The sequence below is a fragment of the Pan paniscus genome, chromosome 5 (genome assembly GCF_029289425.2).
Source record: "Pan paniscus chromosome 5, NHGRI_mPanPan1-v2.0_pri, whole genome shotgun sequence".
Taxonomy (NCBI): Eukaryota; Metazoa; Chordata; class Mammalia; order Primates; family Hominidae; genus Pan; species Pan paniscus.
Window position 1 is genome coordinate 56222359 of NC_073254.2, and position 19058 is coordinate 56241416.

At 55.0% G+C, this 19058-nt stretch overlaps 2 protein-coding genes across 5 annotated transcripts in view; both read right to left on the reverse strand.

Annotated features, from left to right (window-relative positions):
- TFEB (transcription factor EB) overlaps positions 1–6285 on the reverse strand; it is a 51718-nt gene extending 45433 nt beyond the window's left edge. The window contains exon 1 of one of the 4 annotated variants that reach the window (XM_034962069.4): positions 6027–6285. The gene's annotated coding sequence lies outside the window, so the exon portion shown is untranslated. The other 3 variants (XM_034962074.3, XM_034962075.3, XM_034962070.3) reach the window with 3 other exon arrangements.
- A 1149-nt stretch (positions 6286–7434) lies between these two features.
- PGC (progastricsin) lies at positions 7435–17939 on the reverse strand. Its single transcript, XM_057302662.2, has 9 exons — positions 17881–17939; positions 15268–15418; positions 15007–15124; positions 13881–13999; positions 12885–13084; positions 11080–11199; positions 10388–10535; positions 8408–8506; positions 7435–7682 (listed from the first exon to the last, which is right to left on the reverse strand). The coding sequence occupies exons 1-9, from the start codon at positions 17937–17939 to the stop codon at positions 7530–7532; spliced, it is 1167 nt and encodes a 388-aa protein (XP_057158645.2). The 3' UTR covers positions 7435–7529.
- Between the last annotated feature and the right edge of the window lie 1119 nt (positions 17940–19058).

Genomic DNA, 19058 nt, shown 5'->3' on the forward strand with positions numbered 1-19058 from the left:
TTGGGAGAGGAAAGGAAAAGGGAACAGCTTATTTCTGTGTGTGTCTGTATCATTTTTATTGTTAACAACAACTGCGATTCAAGCTGGAATCAAATACTTGCCCTCCATAGGGTGGGAAAGTGAAATAACAGGAAGTATTTTAAGAGCCTCCCTTCAACAAAGTGAGGGTCCTCTCTGAACACCTCCCCAATTATTGCAATAATGCTACTTTAGCTCCAAGCACCTTCACAGCAGCTTCAGACCCTGACGCATGTTCTGAGGCCCCTCAGCTAGTGCCATCCTTGTTTGTCCGCCTCACCCTGCCTTCATCAACCAGTGCACAGTTTTAAGCACTTGTCCCAGAGAGTGGGACCAAGAGCTGCAAGGCCGAACGGTGGACAGTTTCATGGGAGGTGGGGACAGGTGGAGAAATGGGAAGGACTGACTGTAGAGGGGACACCAAATTTTCTCAGAAGTGGTCCATGCCCCTGGCGACCTGCCTTCAAAAGGGGACAGGCCTACCAGGCCCAAAGTCAGAGACACAGAACCCAGGAGAAGGACGGCTCTCACCTGGGTAGCTGCAAAGTGGCAGGACCCGAAGGCAGTGGTTTTCCAGGTGTACTCTGGGGACCAGCAGCATTAGCATCAATAGAGGACTTGTCAGAAATTCAAATTCTAGACCACATGGAATTTGCAGAAATACCGGGAGGGGCCCAGCATCTGTGTTTAAACAATTCCTCCAGGGAGTTCTCATGCATGCCCAAATTTGAGAACCACTGCCCTAGAGAAAGGGCATCGGAATCATCCCAGAAAAAAAAATATTAAATAAAGATGCCTAGGCCCCTCCCCAAGAGATTCAGATGCAATGGTGTTGTCTAAGAGTTCCGCAGGTGATCATAATACCCAGGCTGCAGTAAGATGGAACAGTGCCCCAGTCTCTCTGAAATGTGTGCCCTGATGGAGGGAAAGATTTGCTTATAGGGAAGGAGCAGGGAAGGAGCAAGAAGGGCTATGAGGAGGGAATATGAGCCATGGGTTTCTGGATGGAGAGTCTGGTGGAATTCCTGGATTAATCCCTACAGCACCACATCTTACTCTGGGACCACCGCTGTATGCATAAGAGCCAACCAGGTGGCCTGCATGGCCTGGCAAGCAGGTGCTGGATCTTATGGGGCCAGGTGGCTCTCCCCATAAGAAAGCTGGACAAAAGATGGGTGGCCAGACCTCATTTTTCCTCCTTAAGCCCACACTTAAGAGCCAGGAAGGAAAGCTGGTGATGACCCTGCCTGTTGCCTCTGCTCCTCTTGGCTCTCACCCATGGCTTTGCCACTTCACAGCAAAGCATTTCCTGTGGGCATGATAAGTCCCAGATCCTACCCTATCACTGCGATTTTATCTCTGCCCCCAGTGACATCACAGCCAAGGGGATCTGTATCTCTGGTGCAGTGTGGAGGAGGGACAGATGATAGGAGAGCAGGGGACAGCCACAGCTAGGAGTGCATGGTCAGTGGCCAGGCCAGATGCTACCCAGGGAAACCCAAGTGGCAGGGCAGGGGTGGTAGAGATGCCTCAGGCATTGCCAAGCCCCCTGTACCGTCTTGTTCAACAAGGAGAGGAGGCTGGTGTGGTGGGACAGAGAGTGGTGGGAAGCCCCACGTAAAGCATTACATCAGAGAACGTTAGACACATGGGGAGGCCTGTTTGCAACCCATAGGTCTTTATTCCTTCCCTAGAGCTCTCCATGCCTCTATTTCCTCACTTAAGAATGAGAAATAAATAACTCACTGAGTCATAACAGTTCATTAGGCTATTCTAAGTACTACATGTGCATCAATATCGGCATACTCAGCCCTCACGACAGCACTAGTAGGTGGGTGCTGCAAGAACCCTCACTTTTTAGGTGTGGAAACTGAGGCACAGTGGGGTTAAGCAGCTTGCCGAGGCTCACACAGTGTTAAGTGGCAGAGCTGTGCAAGCCACATAGCCTGGCCCCAGAGCCCATGTTCTCAACAACCCCCTGACCAGGTGACACTGGTCCAGTGCTCAATATATAGTGGCTTATGGCTGTCCCAAGAAAAACTTCCTGGTTGCTTCACCAGGACCAGTCTTTAGCTAAAGCTCAATTCTGCGGACTGCAGCATCTTCCAAACACCCCTAACAACCCACCCCCACCACCCCTTGCTTTCTCTTCCTTTTTCTTCCTCCCCGGTGCCTTTGGCAAAGATTTGTAGAAGGTTCGCTTTGGAGGGAATCCCACAGATGATCCAGATTCACAGATATGGAAACTGAGGCTGAACAGAGCAGAGACCTGCCCAGCCACACAGCCAGTGAGAGGCACAGTGGGGACTCTCGACTCCTGGTCCAGTGCTCTTATGACTTTACTGCCGTCCCATTCTCACCCAATGATCCCCACAGCCTCTTCTGCACATCTGATTAAACAAGGGCCTGCTGAGGGCTGCACTGTACGTTAATGGACGTGGAGTGCATGGCACAAAGCCGGGCACCTAGAAGGCCATCAGTAAGGATGCCTCCTCCCTTTCTGGGTGTCTGGGGCTTCCAAAGAAGCCCAGGAAGTCTTGCCTGAACCAGTCTCCTTCCCTGGCCAGTCAAGACAGGTTCCAGCCGGAGGTCCTTTGGTCACCCATGCTGGCAGCTCAGAAGAAAGGCCAGGAAACAGGTATGGTGCTCAGACAGGGGCCTCAGCAAGTTCCCACCCTGCTTTTTTATTTTTATTTTTTTCATACAAATTCTTTTTTCAATTGAGTCCAGGTCTCACTATGTTGCCCAGGCTGGTCTCGAACTCCTGAGCTCCAGCAATCCTCCCACCTAGGCCTCCCAAAGATCTGCTTAGAGCAGGAAACCCTGGATAGAGAAAAGAAGGTCCCCAGACCACCACACCCCCACCTTTTAAGAGAGAACTCCTGGGAAACCCCTTGAAGAAGTGGTCTTCTTTAGGGACTGAGAACACAGACTTTGGAGTCAATTGGACCTAGGTTAAAATTCCAATCCTGTCACTTCCAGGCTGTGTGATTTTAAGTGACTTGCTTAACCTCTCTGAGTAAGTAAGTGTAATGCAAACAGTAATTCCCACCTCACTCTAAACACACAATAAATGTTGGCAACTATTGTATAATCAATCTTATTATAATATTGTTCTAGTATAGCATAAAAGAAGAGATGAATATTCTATTAATATAATCTTGTTTTATTGTTACACTCTCATAGACACACATGCACAGTTCATCTCTACCCACATTCCTAGACACTTTAACCACACACACAAACTCACAACCATTACACAAACCCCACACCAACCCAGAAAGCAACATCATGTACTCACCATGTACCAGGCACTGCCGCACCCTTAGTCCTCACAACAGCCTGTGAGGTGGGTGTGTTTTCATCTCCCTCCTCTCAGATGAGGATCCACACTGTACATGCATATATGTTCACTGCATCCTGGGATGTGAACATTTCTGGCAGCTCTGGGAACCCTGAACTCCCGCCCTCCGATCAGAGGAGGCCAACCCAATTTCCATGGTCATCTCCAGGGCAGCCCCAAGCCGGGCCCCAAGTGCTGACTGCCCTCCATCCCCAGGACAAAGGCCCAACCTGGTTTTCATGACAGCTGTGGTTGGGGAAACCCCTGTTGCCTGCAGAAACCGAGTTGACTTTGAAAAGGAAGAGACAGAACCCAGGGGGTGGCTGGGCTACTCCCTGTGGGGGCAGGTGCTAAGTAACTCTATTAACTCTGGCTAATGATGCAATTACAGCCATAAACAGAGCCCCAGGAGGGCTCAGGGCCAAGAGCTAGACCCTCAAAGGGCAGCCAGACTTGAGGGGTGGGAGTCCCCTTCCACCTACTTCTCTGCTTTCCAGAAACAGGCTGAGGAGGCCTGTGACAGCGCACGTGGGACCCTGGAAGGGCTCCTGCCTGCCCTGGCCCACTCCCTGCCCACCTCTGACTGTGAGTCACCAGGCCATTAGCCCGTAAAAGCCCAGTTGGCTCTCCCTAGATTCAGTGCCCACCTAGGGTGTCCCCTGCCCTATCCCCTGAACTCCTTCCAGGGCACCCGGAACCAAGATACCTGGGTCCCCATTTGGCTCCGCCTCCCAGAGCTGAGTTGAGGACAAAATAACCCTGCAGCTGTAACAAGCCTTGTAAATGGTAAGCACCATTGGCTTCCCTCGGGGAGAAGCAGAGCACGGAGTCACCCAAACAGCTCTGCCCTTCATTTACACCCTCTGGCTCCCAGCTCTCCGGGCCCCGCGGCCAGGAGGCAGACGGAAAGAAGGAAGCCAGGCGAGTTGCTCGTGGTCCTGGGGCTGGGGTCACCGGCATGGTGAAAGCATACCGTCAGGTTAGCAGGCAGGGACCTCAAGGCAGCTGACCCTTCCCCTTCCTCTGCCTCTGCCTCTCCTGGCCGGCCAGGAACTATTGCTGGCTGTCCCTCCCCGGACAGTGAGCTCCCTGAGGGGAGGGCCTGAGGACTGTCACCCAGTCGTGGCCCTGGGAACTGCGTTCTAACCGAGCGCATCCGCATCTGTCCACCCAGAAGGAAACCAGAGACCAGCCTCCAACCTCATCCCCAGCTGCCCAACAGTGCCAGGTCTGGGCCAATGGAATCTCGGCCAGGGCGGGTGCAGGGGCCTGAGGCCACACCCCAGAGGTGTCACTGGGGGCCTGCATCCGTCTTGTCCCTTTCCCTGAGGGATGAAGCAGCCCCTCACTCGGGATGGGGGGAGGGCAGGGGATGGGAGCTGGGCAGTAATTAACCTGCACTTCCCCAGCGAGCTCTAAGCCAAAAACTGCGCTCAAGTTGAGTGCAGAAGCTCCGCGCTGAACCCTCCCCAGAACAGACAGGCGAGAGAACGACGGCTGGAGCTGAGGGGGGTTCGGGGGAAGGCGCAGCGGCCAGGGGCTGGCGGAGAGCGGAGGGCGGGGGCCTGGGCCCAGCGGGGTTCGCGCAGACAAGCCCCGCCCCGGGCTCCCTCCCTTCCTCACCCGGGGCGCGGGGCTGGGGTGCGCCAGGCGGCTGCGGCGCGAACCTGCTCGCGCAGCCCGGAGCAGCTCGGGGCAGCCGTGCGTGAAGCCGGAACCCCGCGCGGGGAGGGGGCCGAGCTGGCATCTGCCCGCTCCCTTCCAGGAGGCGAGCGGACGCGCTGGGCCAGAGCTGGTCGGGACAGCCCAGGGGTGGGCGGCACTGACACGGACTCGGGGGATCGGGGTGAAGGGGGCGTGTTTTCCGGGATTCGGGACCGAGACGGGGGGAGGGGGAAACTCGGCGGGCGGGCAGGCAGCTGGGAACCCGGGGGGAGGCAGACAACGGGGCGCACGGAGGGAGCCCTCCGGGGTTGGTGTTCCCCAGGGTCATAGAATAACCCACGGGGAGAAAGAGACTGCCCAGGGACTCGAGGGGACGGGGCCAGGGGCGGCTTCTTCAAGAGACCGAGCTGGAGGAAGGGACGGGAAGGGAGGGAGAGATGGTACTTCCACCCGCCCCCCCATCAGCCCAGCCCCCGGGGCGTGGCGCCGCTCTGGCCCTCCCACTCCCCCGCTGGCCTGGCCAGACTCAGCCCCCGCACACCTCCCCTACCTCCGACCCCCTCTCCGGCATCGCCGGCCCCAGCCGTGTCCGGTGGAGGGGGAGTGGGCGCGGGGCCCGCGCGTCCCTCAAACTTCTTGCGAGTTCACCATCACGCCTCCCGCCCCTTCGACTCCCAGCTCCGGGCCGGGAAGGCCCATGCCCGCCTGGCCCCTCCCGCCCGGTTACATAAGGTCGCGGAGAAGCCGCCCCCGGCCCGCGCCTGAAGGGAGGGGCCGAGGGGGCTCCCGGCTCGGCGGGCAGCGCCGCTCGGGCCACGCGCTGGGCGCCCGGGGGCGGACGGACTGCGGGTGGGTGGCGGCGCGCACGGTCCTGCTTCCCTCTCCTGCCGGCATCCCCCACCCGCCCACCTGTCTCTGGGACCCACGGGATAGGGGCCAGGGAGCCTGGGTCGGGGGTCCCGGGCTCTCCTAGCGCCTCTCGCTCCCCGGTCCCGCTCACCTCGCTCTGAAGGTCAATCTGTCCGCCGCCCGCGCCCCGCGGCTCCGGCAACTTGTCCCAAGTTCGGGTGCCTGGCCCGCAAGCTGTGCCCGCCACCTGCTCCCGGCCTGCTCCGGCCCCGTGCCACCAGGGAGGCCCGCCCCGTCCGCCCTTCCCGCCGCCGTCGGCGCCGCGGCCGCTCCCTGCGTCCCGCCCGGGCCGCCGCCTCCGCTGTCACCGAGCCCCGCGCCCGGCGCCCGGGCTCCGGCTGTCACTCCACGCACACTTCCCTCCGCGCCCGGCAGAGGGCAGCACCCGCCCCGCCTCCCAGCCGCTCTGCCGCGGCGCCCACTGGGAAACGTAGTTCTCGCTGCAGTCCCGCTAGGCACGCCGGGATTTGTAGTCCCGCTCAGCGGACTAAGGCTTACAGGGAAAGAGGCTCTTGACTTGGAACCTCTGATCCACTTCTACCTCTTTGCAAGTTTTCTTTCTCCTCTCAGTAATGTCCCAAACCAGGGCTCACTACGATACATTCTGTAGCCTGTCCGACCCCCTAAAAGGAACCTGCAGCCTGCTGTCCTTCGGCAGTCTAAGAAAGAGAGGGTCCCAGATGGTGTGCTGTTGCCATAGAAACTCCACCTGTGGCAAATTCCAGCTTCTCTTCAGGAGTAGGGTGCAGGACCTGGATCTTGCACTTTTATCCCTGCCCCGATCATAAGGGGCAAGGCCAGGGTGAGCCTGGCGAAGGACAGGGTAAAATATGACGGTAGAAGGCTGCCTGCCCCCATTATGGGTTCTACATTCACGCCCCACTCACCAGCCTGAGCTTGCTGTCATGTTGCTGGACAGAAATTGTCTGAGCTCCTTTCATGTCACCTTCCCTTGTTGGAAGTTCACAGGGTGCGGAGGCATCATTCTCTACTTTCTCCTCTTCCCCGCCCCTTTTTCCCTGTCTCCTCCCCCCAGCCCCTCCCCTGCTTTTCTTCTCCTTCCCCTCCTCTTTTTCTTCCTCTCTCTCCTCCTTCCCCACATACCATGTTGCTCCTGGTTTCTGGATCTTTTGCTAAGAGGCTCCTGAGGAGGACAGGGATGAAGTCCAAAGGGACAAGATCCCTTGCTGAGTTGGTTCGAGCAAATAGGCTCGATTTCTCTGTGACTCAAGTAGGAACACTCTCCCCCGGCCCGCCACCCACCCACCCATGATGGCGCTACCACTGTCTTCCCTTTCCAGGGGAAAAGTATGAACTTTAAGCTCTGAGGGTTACAGAGCCCATCCCAAGCCATGCCTTAGGTCCCATTTCTCTTAAAATCACAGTGACCCACCAGGAAACCTTGTAGCCACTCAGGGAAAACTCCCTTCCAAAAACAACAGGATGACCAACATAAAGAAGAACTATTTATTATTAGAGAAAGTCCAGAGTCCAGAAAAAGAAGGCTGAATCCAGAGTGGAAAGACAGATACAATGCCCTGGGAGGGTGCAGGGTCAAGAGGAAGAGGGGAGCCCACGTGTCGAGGCAGCAAGTCTAGGCGGCAGTGGCAAAGCCTACTCTGTTGTTGCCCAAGTCGTAGACGGAATAGTAGGACCTGAGGAAGACATCCCCGAGGATCCACAGGGGCTGGCCGTTCTGGGAGGACAGGTAGGTGGGCTCGACTCCCACGGTGCAGTAGCCGTCGTTCTGCTCAACACAGAAAGGCAGCACTCATTCATTTGTTCACACATGAGCTGGGCCCTGCTCAGCTCTGAGCCCTGGGCTGGGAGCACAAGTGCAGAGCTGAGGGAGCCAGGGTCTCTGCCTTGAGGGCTCATAGGCCAACTGAGCCACCAGAGCAGAGCGGGTGGGAGGATTTCTGGAACAGGTACATTCAGGCTGCCGTGGTCCTCAGCAGGGTCTCCTCTCCCCATGATGGGAAACTTCTCTTCCCACAGACCTCCCTCCTGCTCCCAATTTGGAGCAGATCAGCCTGGTGGTTAAACCTTGGAGCCAAACCAACTTGGATTCAAACCTTAGCTGTGTCGCCTTGAGTCAGTTACTCAACCTCTCTGAACCTCCAAGTTTTCATTTGTAAAACAGAAATGAGTATCTCCCTCATTAAATACTGTGACAATTAAATGGGATCATGAAGCAAAGTGCTTTGCACAGTGGTCTGCCCTAGTAAGTGCTCAACAAAGAGCCCAGTGCCTCTCCCCACTAATTAATAATAATTGATCATAGATGACAATCTTCTATTTCATAGCCTTGTTCCAGAGAAGGGGGTTTAGAATCAATGAGTGGGGAAGGTAAATGAGTACAAGTGCGGAGTCGGAAAATGGCACAAGGCAGGAGACTCAGCATTTCTGGCTCCCCAGCCCTTCCTCCCAACCCCAATCATGGTGGCTCAGCCTGCAGGGACCAGGACTTACACTGAGGATGTAGGAGGAAGGTGGCAGAGGGAACTCCACACCATTGATGATGAAGGTCAAGGTGGGCAGATTCTGAATGCTGTTACAGTTCACGAGAAACTGCAAGAGGGATAGGTCCCTGGTTAACTCATCCTCCCCCTGATAGCACCCACCAGCCCCATCATCTCAGCCCCTGGATCCCAGGCCTGAGCTCCAGGCCCAAGCCCTAAGCCTGTTTTTGGACTAGAGAATGCAGCTCCAAGGGAAAGTCCTGTGTAGGTAATGCTGGCATTATACCCATGGACTCAGAATGGGTGTGATTTGGAGTGATCCCAGAGCCTCCTAACTCCTCTTGCCTCGATTTCCCATATTAAAGATTGAACCTCTGCTCTTTCTCTGCAAGTGCCTATATATATATATATATATATATATATATATATATATATATATGCACACACACACACACACACACATACATACACATACACAGGCATGAGCCATGATGCCCAGCTTGCAAGTGGCATTTTAAAACACGCAGATCTGGCCGGGCATGGTGGCTCGTGCCTGTAATCCCAATACTTTGGGAGGCCGAGGCAGGCAGATTGCTTGAGTCCAGAAGTTCGAGACCAGCCTGAGTGACATGATGAAACCCCGCCTCCACCAAAAATACAAAAATTATCTGGGCATGATGGCACACACCTGTAGTCCCAGCTACTCAGGAGGCTGAGGTGGGAGGATTGCTTGAGCTCAGGAGGCGGAGCTTGCAGTGAGCTGAGATTGTGTCACTGCACTCCAGCCTGGGTGACAGAGTGAGACTCTGTCTCAAAACAACAATAACAACAACAACAACAACGACAAAAACAACACAGATGGCTGGGCGCGGTGGCTCACACCTGTAATCCCAGCACTTTGGGAGGCCAAGGCAGGCAGATTACTTGAGGTCAGGAGTTCGAGACCAGCCTGGCCAATATGGTGAAACCTCATCTCTATTAAAAATACAAAAAAATTAGCCAGGCGTGGTGACATACACCTGTAGTCCCAGCTACTCAGGAAGCTGAAGCCGGAGAATTGCTTGAACCCAGGAAGTGGAGGTTGCAGTGAGCCAAGATCACGCCATTGCACTCCAGCCTGGGCGACAGAGAGAGACTCCGTCTCAAAAAAACAAAAACAAAAAACAAAAAAAAAAGAAAAACACAGATCTGCATAATGAGTACCCCACTGGTCTCCCAAAATTAAAATTAGTGGTAGTGGGCTTGGGTTAATTAAACAAACCCTTGGCTGGACTCAAGACAGACAAGCGCAGGGGAGCATGGCCCTGTGGAGGTGAGAGAGGTGGGGATAAAGGGTCAGCCCTGGTTGCTCACATACTCAGCCCCACATTCCAGTCATTTTGCTCTTATCCCAAAGTCCAGCAAGCGTTTCCTCTGTTTCTGCTGAGTGACTGCAGCTCAGAAGAAATTCCTGCCTAATAGTAACCTCCCTCTTCCCTTCAGCACAAGCAACTGGCCCCGCCTGAACAAGCCTCCAGGCCCCCATCCTGCACCCAGCCCCAGTCGTCCCAGGTCCCCCTGCCTCCAGTGCCTTGGGCAGATAGAAGCATGGAGGTCAAGAGTTAGGCTTTTTTTTTTTTTTTTTTTTTGAGACAGGGTCTTGCTTTGTCACCCAGGCTGGAGTGCAATAGTGAGATCATGGCTCACTGCAGCCTCCACCTCCTGGGCTCAAACAATCCTCTCACCTCAGCCTACCAAGTAGCTGGAACTACAGGCGCATGCCACCGCACCCAGCTAATTTTTGTATTTCTTGTAGAGACAGAGTCTCGCCATGTTGCCCAGGCTGGTCTCAAACTCCTGAGCTCAAAAGATCTGCCTGCCTTGGCCTCCCAAAGTGTTGGGATTACAGGCATGAGCCACGGCGCCCAGCTGGCTATTGTGTTCCCAGGAGAAATCATGAATGCCTCTGGAGTAGCCTCCTGGGGAAGAGAGACACCCTCACCAGTCACACCTGTCCATACTCATCCTCCTGGGCCCCTGTGGCCTCCAGAAGAGCACTCATGTACTGCTGGGGCACAGTGAGCAGAGAGGTGCCTGTGTCCACGATGGCCTGGCAACCCTCAGAACACCAGCCGGAGGCCTGGCCGCCGATGAGGAACCTGTATGGGGAGAAGACAGGCAGCCTCAGGACTCCCCCAGTTCAGGGCAGCTGGGGCGGGCTTTCCCCACCACTGTGGGACAAAGAGCTACAGCTACTTTCTTGAGGAAAGTGAGGACCCTGCAAAGATCAATCCGGCTATTCCCCTGCATCATGCCATGGGACCTAGTCCTTAAAAGTGTCAAGGAAGTTTCTAAAAACACTGAAAACCAGGTCCACTGATTCATTGTAAGGACTTTGAGCAAATTAGTTGCTAACACACCTTCGTTTCTAATCTGTGAGCCCATGATGGGGCTGGACTGCAGGGTCCCTAATGTTCGGGAGTCCAGGTCCTGCCCCTCCCTATGTTGTCCACATCCACTCTCTTCTCCAGGCTGAGCTGGGCTTTGTCACTCCTGCAGAGGACAGTTGTGGCTTTGTAGGAGTAAGCCTCAGGGGTCCTCTGCCCCATCCCAGAGCAGTGCCAGACTGTGTGTGTGTGTGACATGGCCTGGAAGCCCACTCCAAGGAAGTGCCACATCCCCAGGGCCCCACCGCAGACTCACTCTTCAATGCCAATCTGCCAGTAGAGTTCCTGGGTGACAGGCGCCCAGTAGATCTGCCCCGTGTACAGGCTGCTATCCACACCCCCAAAGACAACCGCTCCCCCGCTGGAGCCCTGCTGGCTGCAGGAGAGAAAGGGAAGGGGAAGTCAGGGAGTGCCATGGAAAAGGACTTCCCTCCTGAGCAGTCACCTCCACAGGGAAACAGAGCTCCTTCCCTGATCCAGACGGGGGCTCCCTGAGGAGAGGACTGAGTCTCCCTTCAGAGTGGGGCTCCCTGAGGACAGGGCTGTATCCCTTAGATTGGGGCTCCCTGAGGACGGGGCTGTGTCCCTTAGACTGGGCCTCCCTGAGGACGAGTCTGTGTCTCCCTCAGACTGGGGCTCCCTGAGGATGGGGCTGTATCCCTTAGATTGGGGCTCCCTGGGGACTGGGATGCGTCCCTTAGACTGGGGCTTTCTGGCCAGGCCTTGGAATTCCCAGCGCCTCAGGCTCCCGAATGATGCTGACCTCTGAGGGGTCCCCTAGTGGTTGGGACCCCCAGCCCACACTCTGCTCTCCTCTCCCCTCCGCTTCCTGCCTCTGGTAGACATGTCACCGGGAGCCCCACCCAGGCCCAGCTTGTTACTTTTCTGCTGAGATTGGAGACAGGTGGGGTCTTGGTGAAGGGGGGTAAGGATATTCCGTGTTTGTTCCAGAGGCTTCTCTGGTAGCTGGAGTGTGGAGCTGGGTGGAGCTGCTCTGTTTACACGCAGAGGAATCATAAACAGAGGTGGAGAGGAAGTTAGCAACATTAGTAACAGGGTGAGGTCCTTGAACTTCAGATTCCCCAGATTAGTCCAATGAAGCTAACTGTCTCTAGAAAGTGGCTGGCTAAGGCTGGGCGCAGTGGCTCACACCTGTAATCCCTACACTTTGGGAGGCCAAGGCGGGTGGATCACCTGAGGTCAGGAGTTTGAGACCAGCCTGGCCAACATGGTGAAACCCCGTCTCTACTAAAAACACAAAAATTAGCCGAACACAGTGGCGCATGCCTGTAATCCCAGCTACTTGGGAGGCTGAGGCTGGAAAATAGCTTGAATCCGGGAGGCAGAAGTTGCAGTGAGCCGAGATTGCGCCACTGCACTCCAGACCGGGTGACAGAGCGAGACCCCATCTCAAAAAAACAAAACAAAACAAAACAAAACAAAAGCAAGTTGCTGGTTAATTCTGAAGAAGAACAAAGAAAAGCAGGCCCCAGGCCGCTCACCCCCACCCACTGCCTGTCTCACTAAATGCCTGCACATGCTTGTGTTGACCGGCAAGGATAACAACCTGCTAGGGGTCAGCAGTGGACCTAGACCAGAAGACTCCAGGACCAGGCTAAAACAATAGATAAAAGGAGATGAAGCAATACATTACTATGCAAAAGAGGGATACAGGTAGAAAACATTCGGTCAGAAGGAAGTGAGCGAACTGCCCCACCCGCTTCTCCACCAGGAAGCCTGTCCAAGGGGTGCTGAGAATCAGAGCAGCAAAACTCAGGGCAAAGTTCAGCTGCTGTGGAAGAGATTCATTCCATCGTGGCCATGGAATGCAAAGACAAGTCGGAGGGGACTGGGGACAGGTGCAGGGATGGGGTGTGGTCGGGTGGCTGGGAGAGGATTCAAGAGGAAGCCCAGGAAGGAAGGCCCTGGAGCAAGACTGACTGGAGCCAGATGCCCGCTGGGATGCCTCCAAACCCCAAAGCATTGAGCACTGAGCCTCAGTCGTCCAGGGCGGCCGGGGGAGCACCCCGGGAGGTGGGGACTGGCCAGCTGGTTGCTCACTTGCTGAGGTAGACGCTGAAGACGGGGCTGGTGAGGGCGCCCTCCTGCACCATGCCCTGCATAGCTGTGGTGGCCTCATCCACGGACAGAGCAGGGTAGGCCAGGCCCATGATGCCATCAAACTGCGCATAGACGAAGTTGGTACCAGGCTCATTCTCACTCAAGCCGAACTCCTGGTTGGGGACCTGGATGCTCTGGACCTAATGGGGACACAAACGAGGGGAGGTGACCAGTCTGACTCCACTCACCTCCTCCAGGTTCCCCTAGAGACTCCTCAAGCCTCTGTTCATCCCTTCCTCACCTCTGCCCCTTCTTTTTTGTTTTGGTTTTCTTGTTTGTTTGTTTGTTTGTTTGCTTGTTTGAGACAGAGTCTCGCCCTGTCACCAGGCTGGAGTGCAGTGGCGCAATCTCAGCTCACAGCAACCTCTGCTCCCCTGGTTCTAGCGATTCTCCTGCCTCAGCCTCCCAAGTAGCTGGGACTGCAGGCACGTGCCACCACGCTCAGCTAATTTTTTGTACTTTTAATAGAGACAGGGTTTCACCATGTTGGCCAGGATGGTCTCGATCTCTTGACCTCATGATCTGCCCGCCTTGGCCTTCCAAAGTGCTGGGATTACAGGAGTGAGCCACCGTAGCCAGCCACCTCTGCCTCTTGACAGGTGTTGCAGGAGCCACCTCTCCTGTGTAGCCTTCCTTGACTGCCACAGCTCACCTCCTCACCCGTCTCCTTCTTCTCTGAGCTCCCCAGGCCTTATGCTTCTTAAGGAAAAGGACCAAAGGACCATGTCCCTCTTGTTCAGTATGGTGCCCCAGTGCCTAGCACATGGTGGCCACCAGTGAGTGTTGGGGGAGTGACTGAATGGGCCTGTCTTGTCCTGCCTTCCTGTCCTGCACACCAGAACACTAGCATTCCACCGTGTTTCAGGAGAGTCCATCTAACTGTCCCCTCCAGCTTATAGCTCACAGCCCCAGCCTCCACTCCCCATGCCCACTCACAGTCAGGGTGTCATAGCCAAAGAAGCCGGTGAGGCTGCCACTGCCATACTGCAGGGAGAAGGTCTGCCCATTGGTGGAGTAGGTGGACGACTCGCTGGGGTTGAAGCGGGAGTGACTGGCTGCAGGGGAGTCAGGGCATGAGGAGTCAGGCCGGCCGGGGCAGGGCTGCTCAGCTCTCAGGCCTGCCGGGTTCCCACCTCAGCCTCTCGCTCAGGCTGCGCTCACATCCTGGGACCCCAGCACCCCTGGTTGCCAAGTCAAGGGGTGGCATTGGAAGGCCCATGGGAGCTGGCCAGCCTTGTCCCCAAAGCCCCTTCTGACTTACAGAATCTTGGGATGCCTCAGGACTGTGGCCTCCTTGTGGACAGGGTTGCAGAGAACCCAGCCCTGAGTCCCTGGTCCCCAGCAAAGCACCTGGCTCACAGCAGTGCTGAGTAATTACTCATCAGATGAAGAAGTGAATGGGCCTGCACCACATCCCAGCATTCCCCCCAGCCCTCCAGGGCATCCCCAAGTGCTCCCCACCTTCACTCATCAAGAAGCCAGTCATAGCATAGGGTGGGGACATCAAGGGACCCCTTGGGCCAAAGGTATCAGGACCCAAACACCAAGGCTTCAGCAGGGACCAAGGCAACCTTAAGAAAGCAAACACTGCCTGTCTCCCAAAACCACTATAGTACGGAGCCAACATCCTATATTGTTCTGTTGTGTGTCTTGGAGACACTCAGTGAGAACTTAGTAAATACTGAGGTGGAGCAGAATAGAATGGAGTAGAATGGAGTAGAATGGAGTGGGATGGAATGGACTGGAAATTAGTCACATGGAATGGAATGGCACTGCCCAGAGTAAACAGAATGGGGAGAGTGGAATAAAAGGGAGTGGGGAGTTAGGGGCTGGCATAAGCAAAGGGATACATATTGGCAGGGAAGGCAAAGGGGCCATCCAGCTGCAGGACCAGCATCTTTCCTCTGGCTTGGGCATGCTGTGTGGCCCTGCACATGTCCCTGGTCCTCCCCAGGACTGAGCTCCCCTCAGTCCTGAGCTCCCTCTGGAAGTTTGGCCCTCCCCAGAGGGTATCAGTGCCTTGCCCTGCCAACCACCCCTCTCTGCCCAGCCCAGCACTCACTGCAGGCCTGGCTCTGGCAGTAGACAGAGGGCACCCACAAGTTGGAGGAGCCGGTGTCAAAAAGGACCAGGAAGTTCTGGGGTGGAGTCCCGATGCTGATCTCACCAAAGTAGGCAGCCTGGGGGCCATGGAGCAAGCTGTTAGTTCCAGAGGGATCCAGGGGCCCCAGGCTTCTCCATGGGCAGAGGAGTGAAGGGACCTGCCCCTTCCCTCCAGCCCACACCAGAGAGAAGGCTACCGCCAGAAAGGGTCAGGACTCACATCCATGTAGGCCATGGGCTCGTAGGTCACGCTGAGGTCACCAAAGCGGTACTTCCAAGCAGGATCATACTTGTGGGTCCTCAGGAACTCCCCCAGCAAGCCCTTCTCCTTCATGGTCTCACGGATAGACTTAAATTTCTTCAGGGGCACTCTACAGAAGGGTTGCATATGAGGCAAGGCCCTCCCTCCTTCCTCTCTTCCCAGTCCTCTCTTTCTCTCTCTCCTTCTCTTAACTGCATGCTTCAACCTCCCTGCCACTCTGTTTGTTCCCCTTGTCTGTGTGTGTCTTTTTCTCTCTCTCAGCCTTTTGCTCTCTGTCTCTGTCTGTCTGTCTCTGTCTCTGTGTGTGTGTGTGTGTGTGTGTGTGTGTGTTTCTTCCTCCCTTTGCCTCTTCCCCTCTTTCTTACAAAGCTCTTCTCAGCACTCGCTCTAAGATTCAGAAAACCATTCATTTCACCATGCATGCACTCCTCACCCCATCTCAAGGGTCCTCCTATCTCCCTGGCCCTTTGCTGTCAAATATCCCGTAGATTCCTCCCCAGGAAAGGAAGAGGGACTTTAGGCATTACCCTTTTCAGGATATGTACTATTTTTTTTTTGAGATGCAGTTTCACTTTTGTCACCCAGGCTAGAGTGCAATGGCACAACCTCCACTCACTGCAACCTCTACCTCCTGGGTTCAGAAGATTCTCCTGCCTCAGCCTCCCGAATAGCTGGAATTACAGGCACCTGTCACCATGCCCGGCTAATTTTTTGTATCTTTAGTAGAGACAGGGTTTCACTATGTTGGCCAGGCTGGTCTCGATCTCCTGACCTCGTGACCCGCCTGCCTAGGCCTCCCAAAGTGCTGGCATTATAGGCGTGAGCCACCGCACCTGGCCCAGGATATGTACTTTTTTTTTGAGACAGAGTTTCGCTCTTGTTGCCCAGGCTGGAGTGCAATGGCTTGATCTCGGCTCACCTCAACTTCCACCTCCCGAGTTCAAGCGATTCTTCTGCCTCAGCCTCCCGGGTAGCTGGGATTACAGGCAAGGGCAACCATGCCCAGCTAATTTTGTATTTTTAGTAGAGATAGGGTTTCTCTATGTTGGTCAGGCTGGTCTCAAACTCCCGACCTCAAATGATCCGCCCGCCTCGGCCTCCCAAAGTGCTAGGATTACAGGCGTGAGCCACTGCGCCCAGCCCAGGAAATGCACATTTTTAACAGAAGATTTCAGGCCAGGCACGGTAGCTCACGCCTGTAATCCCAGCACTTTGGGAGGCCGAGGCGGGTGGATCACTTGAGGTCAGGAGTTCGAGACCAGACTGGCCAAGATGGTGAAACCCCATCTCTACTAAAATTACAAAATTAGCCGGGCATGGTGGCGCACGCCTGTAATCCTAGCTACTCGGGAGGCTGAGGTGGGAGAATCGCTTGAATCTGGGAGGCAGAGGTTTCAGTGAGCTGAGATCGCGCCATTGCACTGCAGCCTGGGCAACAAGAGCGAAGTTCTGTTTCAAAAAAAAAAAAACAAAGAAGATTTCAGAGATGGCAAAGTTCACCCCAGAGTTCCTTTCTACGGCAGCCCTCAGGCACCTGGCACCAGCTGGATATGACAGAGCATGGAGCAAGGGCAACAGCACTAGCTGGGACTCAGGACACAGAGTCCTAGTTCTGTCCCAGCTGCTAATCGCATGGCCTAGGCCCCATCACTGCTCCTCTCAGGACACCAGGACCACGGGAAGTTGGCCTGGGTGGTCTGGAGCACAGATCAGCTCTGGAGTTGGAACTTATAAATCACGGTTTCTGTCCCTTCCTATGGGCTCAGTCACCTCCTCGGCACTCTCCTTCCCAGACTTGCTTGCTGCCATTGCTTGGGAGTCTCTAGGGGTCCACTCTGGCCTTGCTCTAGGCTCCAGAATTCTGCTTAATCCCCATTCCCTGGGGACTCTGCATTCTCCAGAAATTCTCTGCTAAACCCCTTCACCCTGAGCTATGAAGACTAATTAACCACCTCTACCAAATATGCATATTGATAGGAGTTTCTGAGAGGAGCCAGCTCTTGGCCTCAGGAAGTACTCTTGGATAGAGAAATAACAGGCAGGATGGCAGGCTGGGCGCCTTCCTGATGGCCTGTGAGCCATGCCATCTACTCCAGAGTTTTCTCCTGACCCCTCGGGTATAGAGATTTACATTTACTGGTGTTTCTGCTTAGATGATTTTGGCATCTGCCAGTAAATTTTCAGCCTTAAAGCAATTTTTAGAGAGGATAGTGGATAAGATATCCCTTATCCAAAAAGGATTGCTCCCTTCTGTGAGAAGAATCCACACCTGCCATTCAAGGGCTGCTTGGGCAGTAGTCACCCTTACCACCTCTGTTTCAGGTCCATCTTTCCTCATCAGATGGGGGAAGGGATCGTGCTTTTCCCTTTGATAGGAAGGTTCCTGAAGGCAGGGGCTGTGTCTCCTTCCACCCATGTGTCCTGTCTAACATCAGCAAAGGGAGACTCCCCTTCCCCTGGCAGAAGTCCCAGAGCAGAGACAGGCAGGGTGTCCCCTGGCCCAGTTGCCCTTTGCAGGGCTTTAGGCTCCCATCCAGGCTCCCTGCACCAGCAGCCAGGTCCCAGACTCACTTGACCACTGCTGCCTCCAAGAGCTGGAGGCAGACCAAGACCACCACCATCCACTTCATGATGCTGGTCCCCAACTGGCCACAGAGGAAGAGCAACTCTGAGTTCTGCAGTCGCAGTGGAGTGAAGACCTGGGCACTCTTTCCTCTTTTATACGCCCAAGATTAGTCTAGTTGCTGCCTCCCTGCCCTGGGCAGCCATGACCTCAACCCAGGGTGTACCCTGTGCTTCGTGTATCAATTGTTTCTGTGTATTTTTCCTTCTTGAGGGTGGCCGCAATAGACTTTCATCTTATTGACTTTTTAGTTCAAGCATCGGAGGCCAGGAGGTGCAAGCGATAAGAGAGAAAGTTGCCGTAAGATGGAGTGGTGAAGATTACGTCTTGTTCCCAAACCAGAGGCATAATGTGTGCATTTAGGGACGAGGGCCAGAAAAAGGTAGAGGCAGAGTGCTGGGATAGATAGGATCTATAGCCAGGGTTTCGCAACCTCAGTGCTGTCGACATTTTGGAACAAATAGTTCTTTGTTGTGGGCCCCATCCTGTGTACCATAGAATGTTTAGCAGCATCCCTGGCCTCTACCGACTCGATGCCAGGAGCAGTCCACCCATTGTGCCAACCAAATAAATCTCCAGGCACTGCTAAGTGTCTTCTGGATGGGCAAAATCATTGAGAACTGCTTGTCTCTAGGTTATGTACTTGAAGCTTTGACTCAACTCCTAACTCCTAGCACCCTCAAACCCTCAGGGGAGGAGATAGGGGTGTCAGGGGGTCAGGAGGTCAGTAGCTAGTAGCTAGGATGCTGGTTACGATGATGGTGATGGTGAGGGTGGTGCTGATGGCAGTGTTGGGAGTTCTGGTGCTGGTGGTGGGGCTGGGATGACAATGGCTGAAGTCACAGCTATTTGAGCAGCTTCAGAGGCTTTCAAGGTCAAACAGGACATTTGGAGAAATGCTTGTCATAATTCAGCAAATGCTCAGGACACACTCATAGAGTAAGCCACACCAGCTTCTGGTTGTGCCTCTTGTACCAGCCTAGATCAGAGGCCTGGAGCAGGGGCATATGAGGAGGGACAGGCCTGCGCCCTGCTGCTGTTCCTCGTTCTCTCTTCTGCCCCGCTGTGTCCCTGCCTCTGTCTTCAGTTCTCCTAAAGTGCCTATGTCTCCCATGACCCACTCCCA

Excerpts from the sequence above, each read along its gene's own strand:
- PGC (XM_057302662.2), bottom strand. The coding sequence starts at position 17,939 with ATGAAGTGGATGGTGGTGGTCTTGGTCTGCCTCCAGCTCTTGGAGGCA. Across the intron at positions 8,507-10,387 it reads AGGAGGATGAGTATGGACAG|TTTCTCGTGAACTGTAACAG; the intron begins GTGTGACTGGTG and ends TCCCTCTTGCAG. Across the intron at positions 7,683-8,407 it reads CTTCCTCCTACATCCTCAGT|AACGACGGCTACTGCACCGT; the intron begins GTAAGTCCTGGT and ends TGTGTTGAGCAG.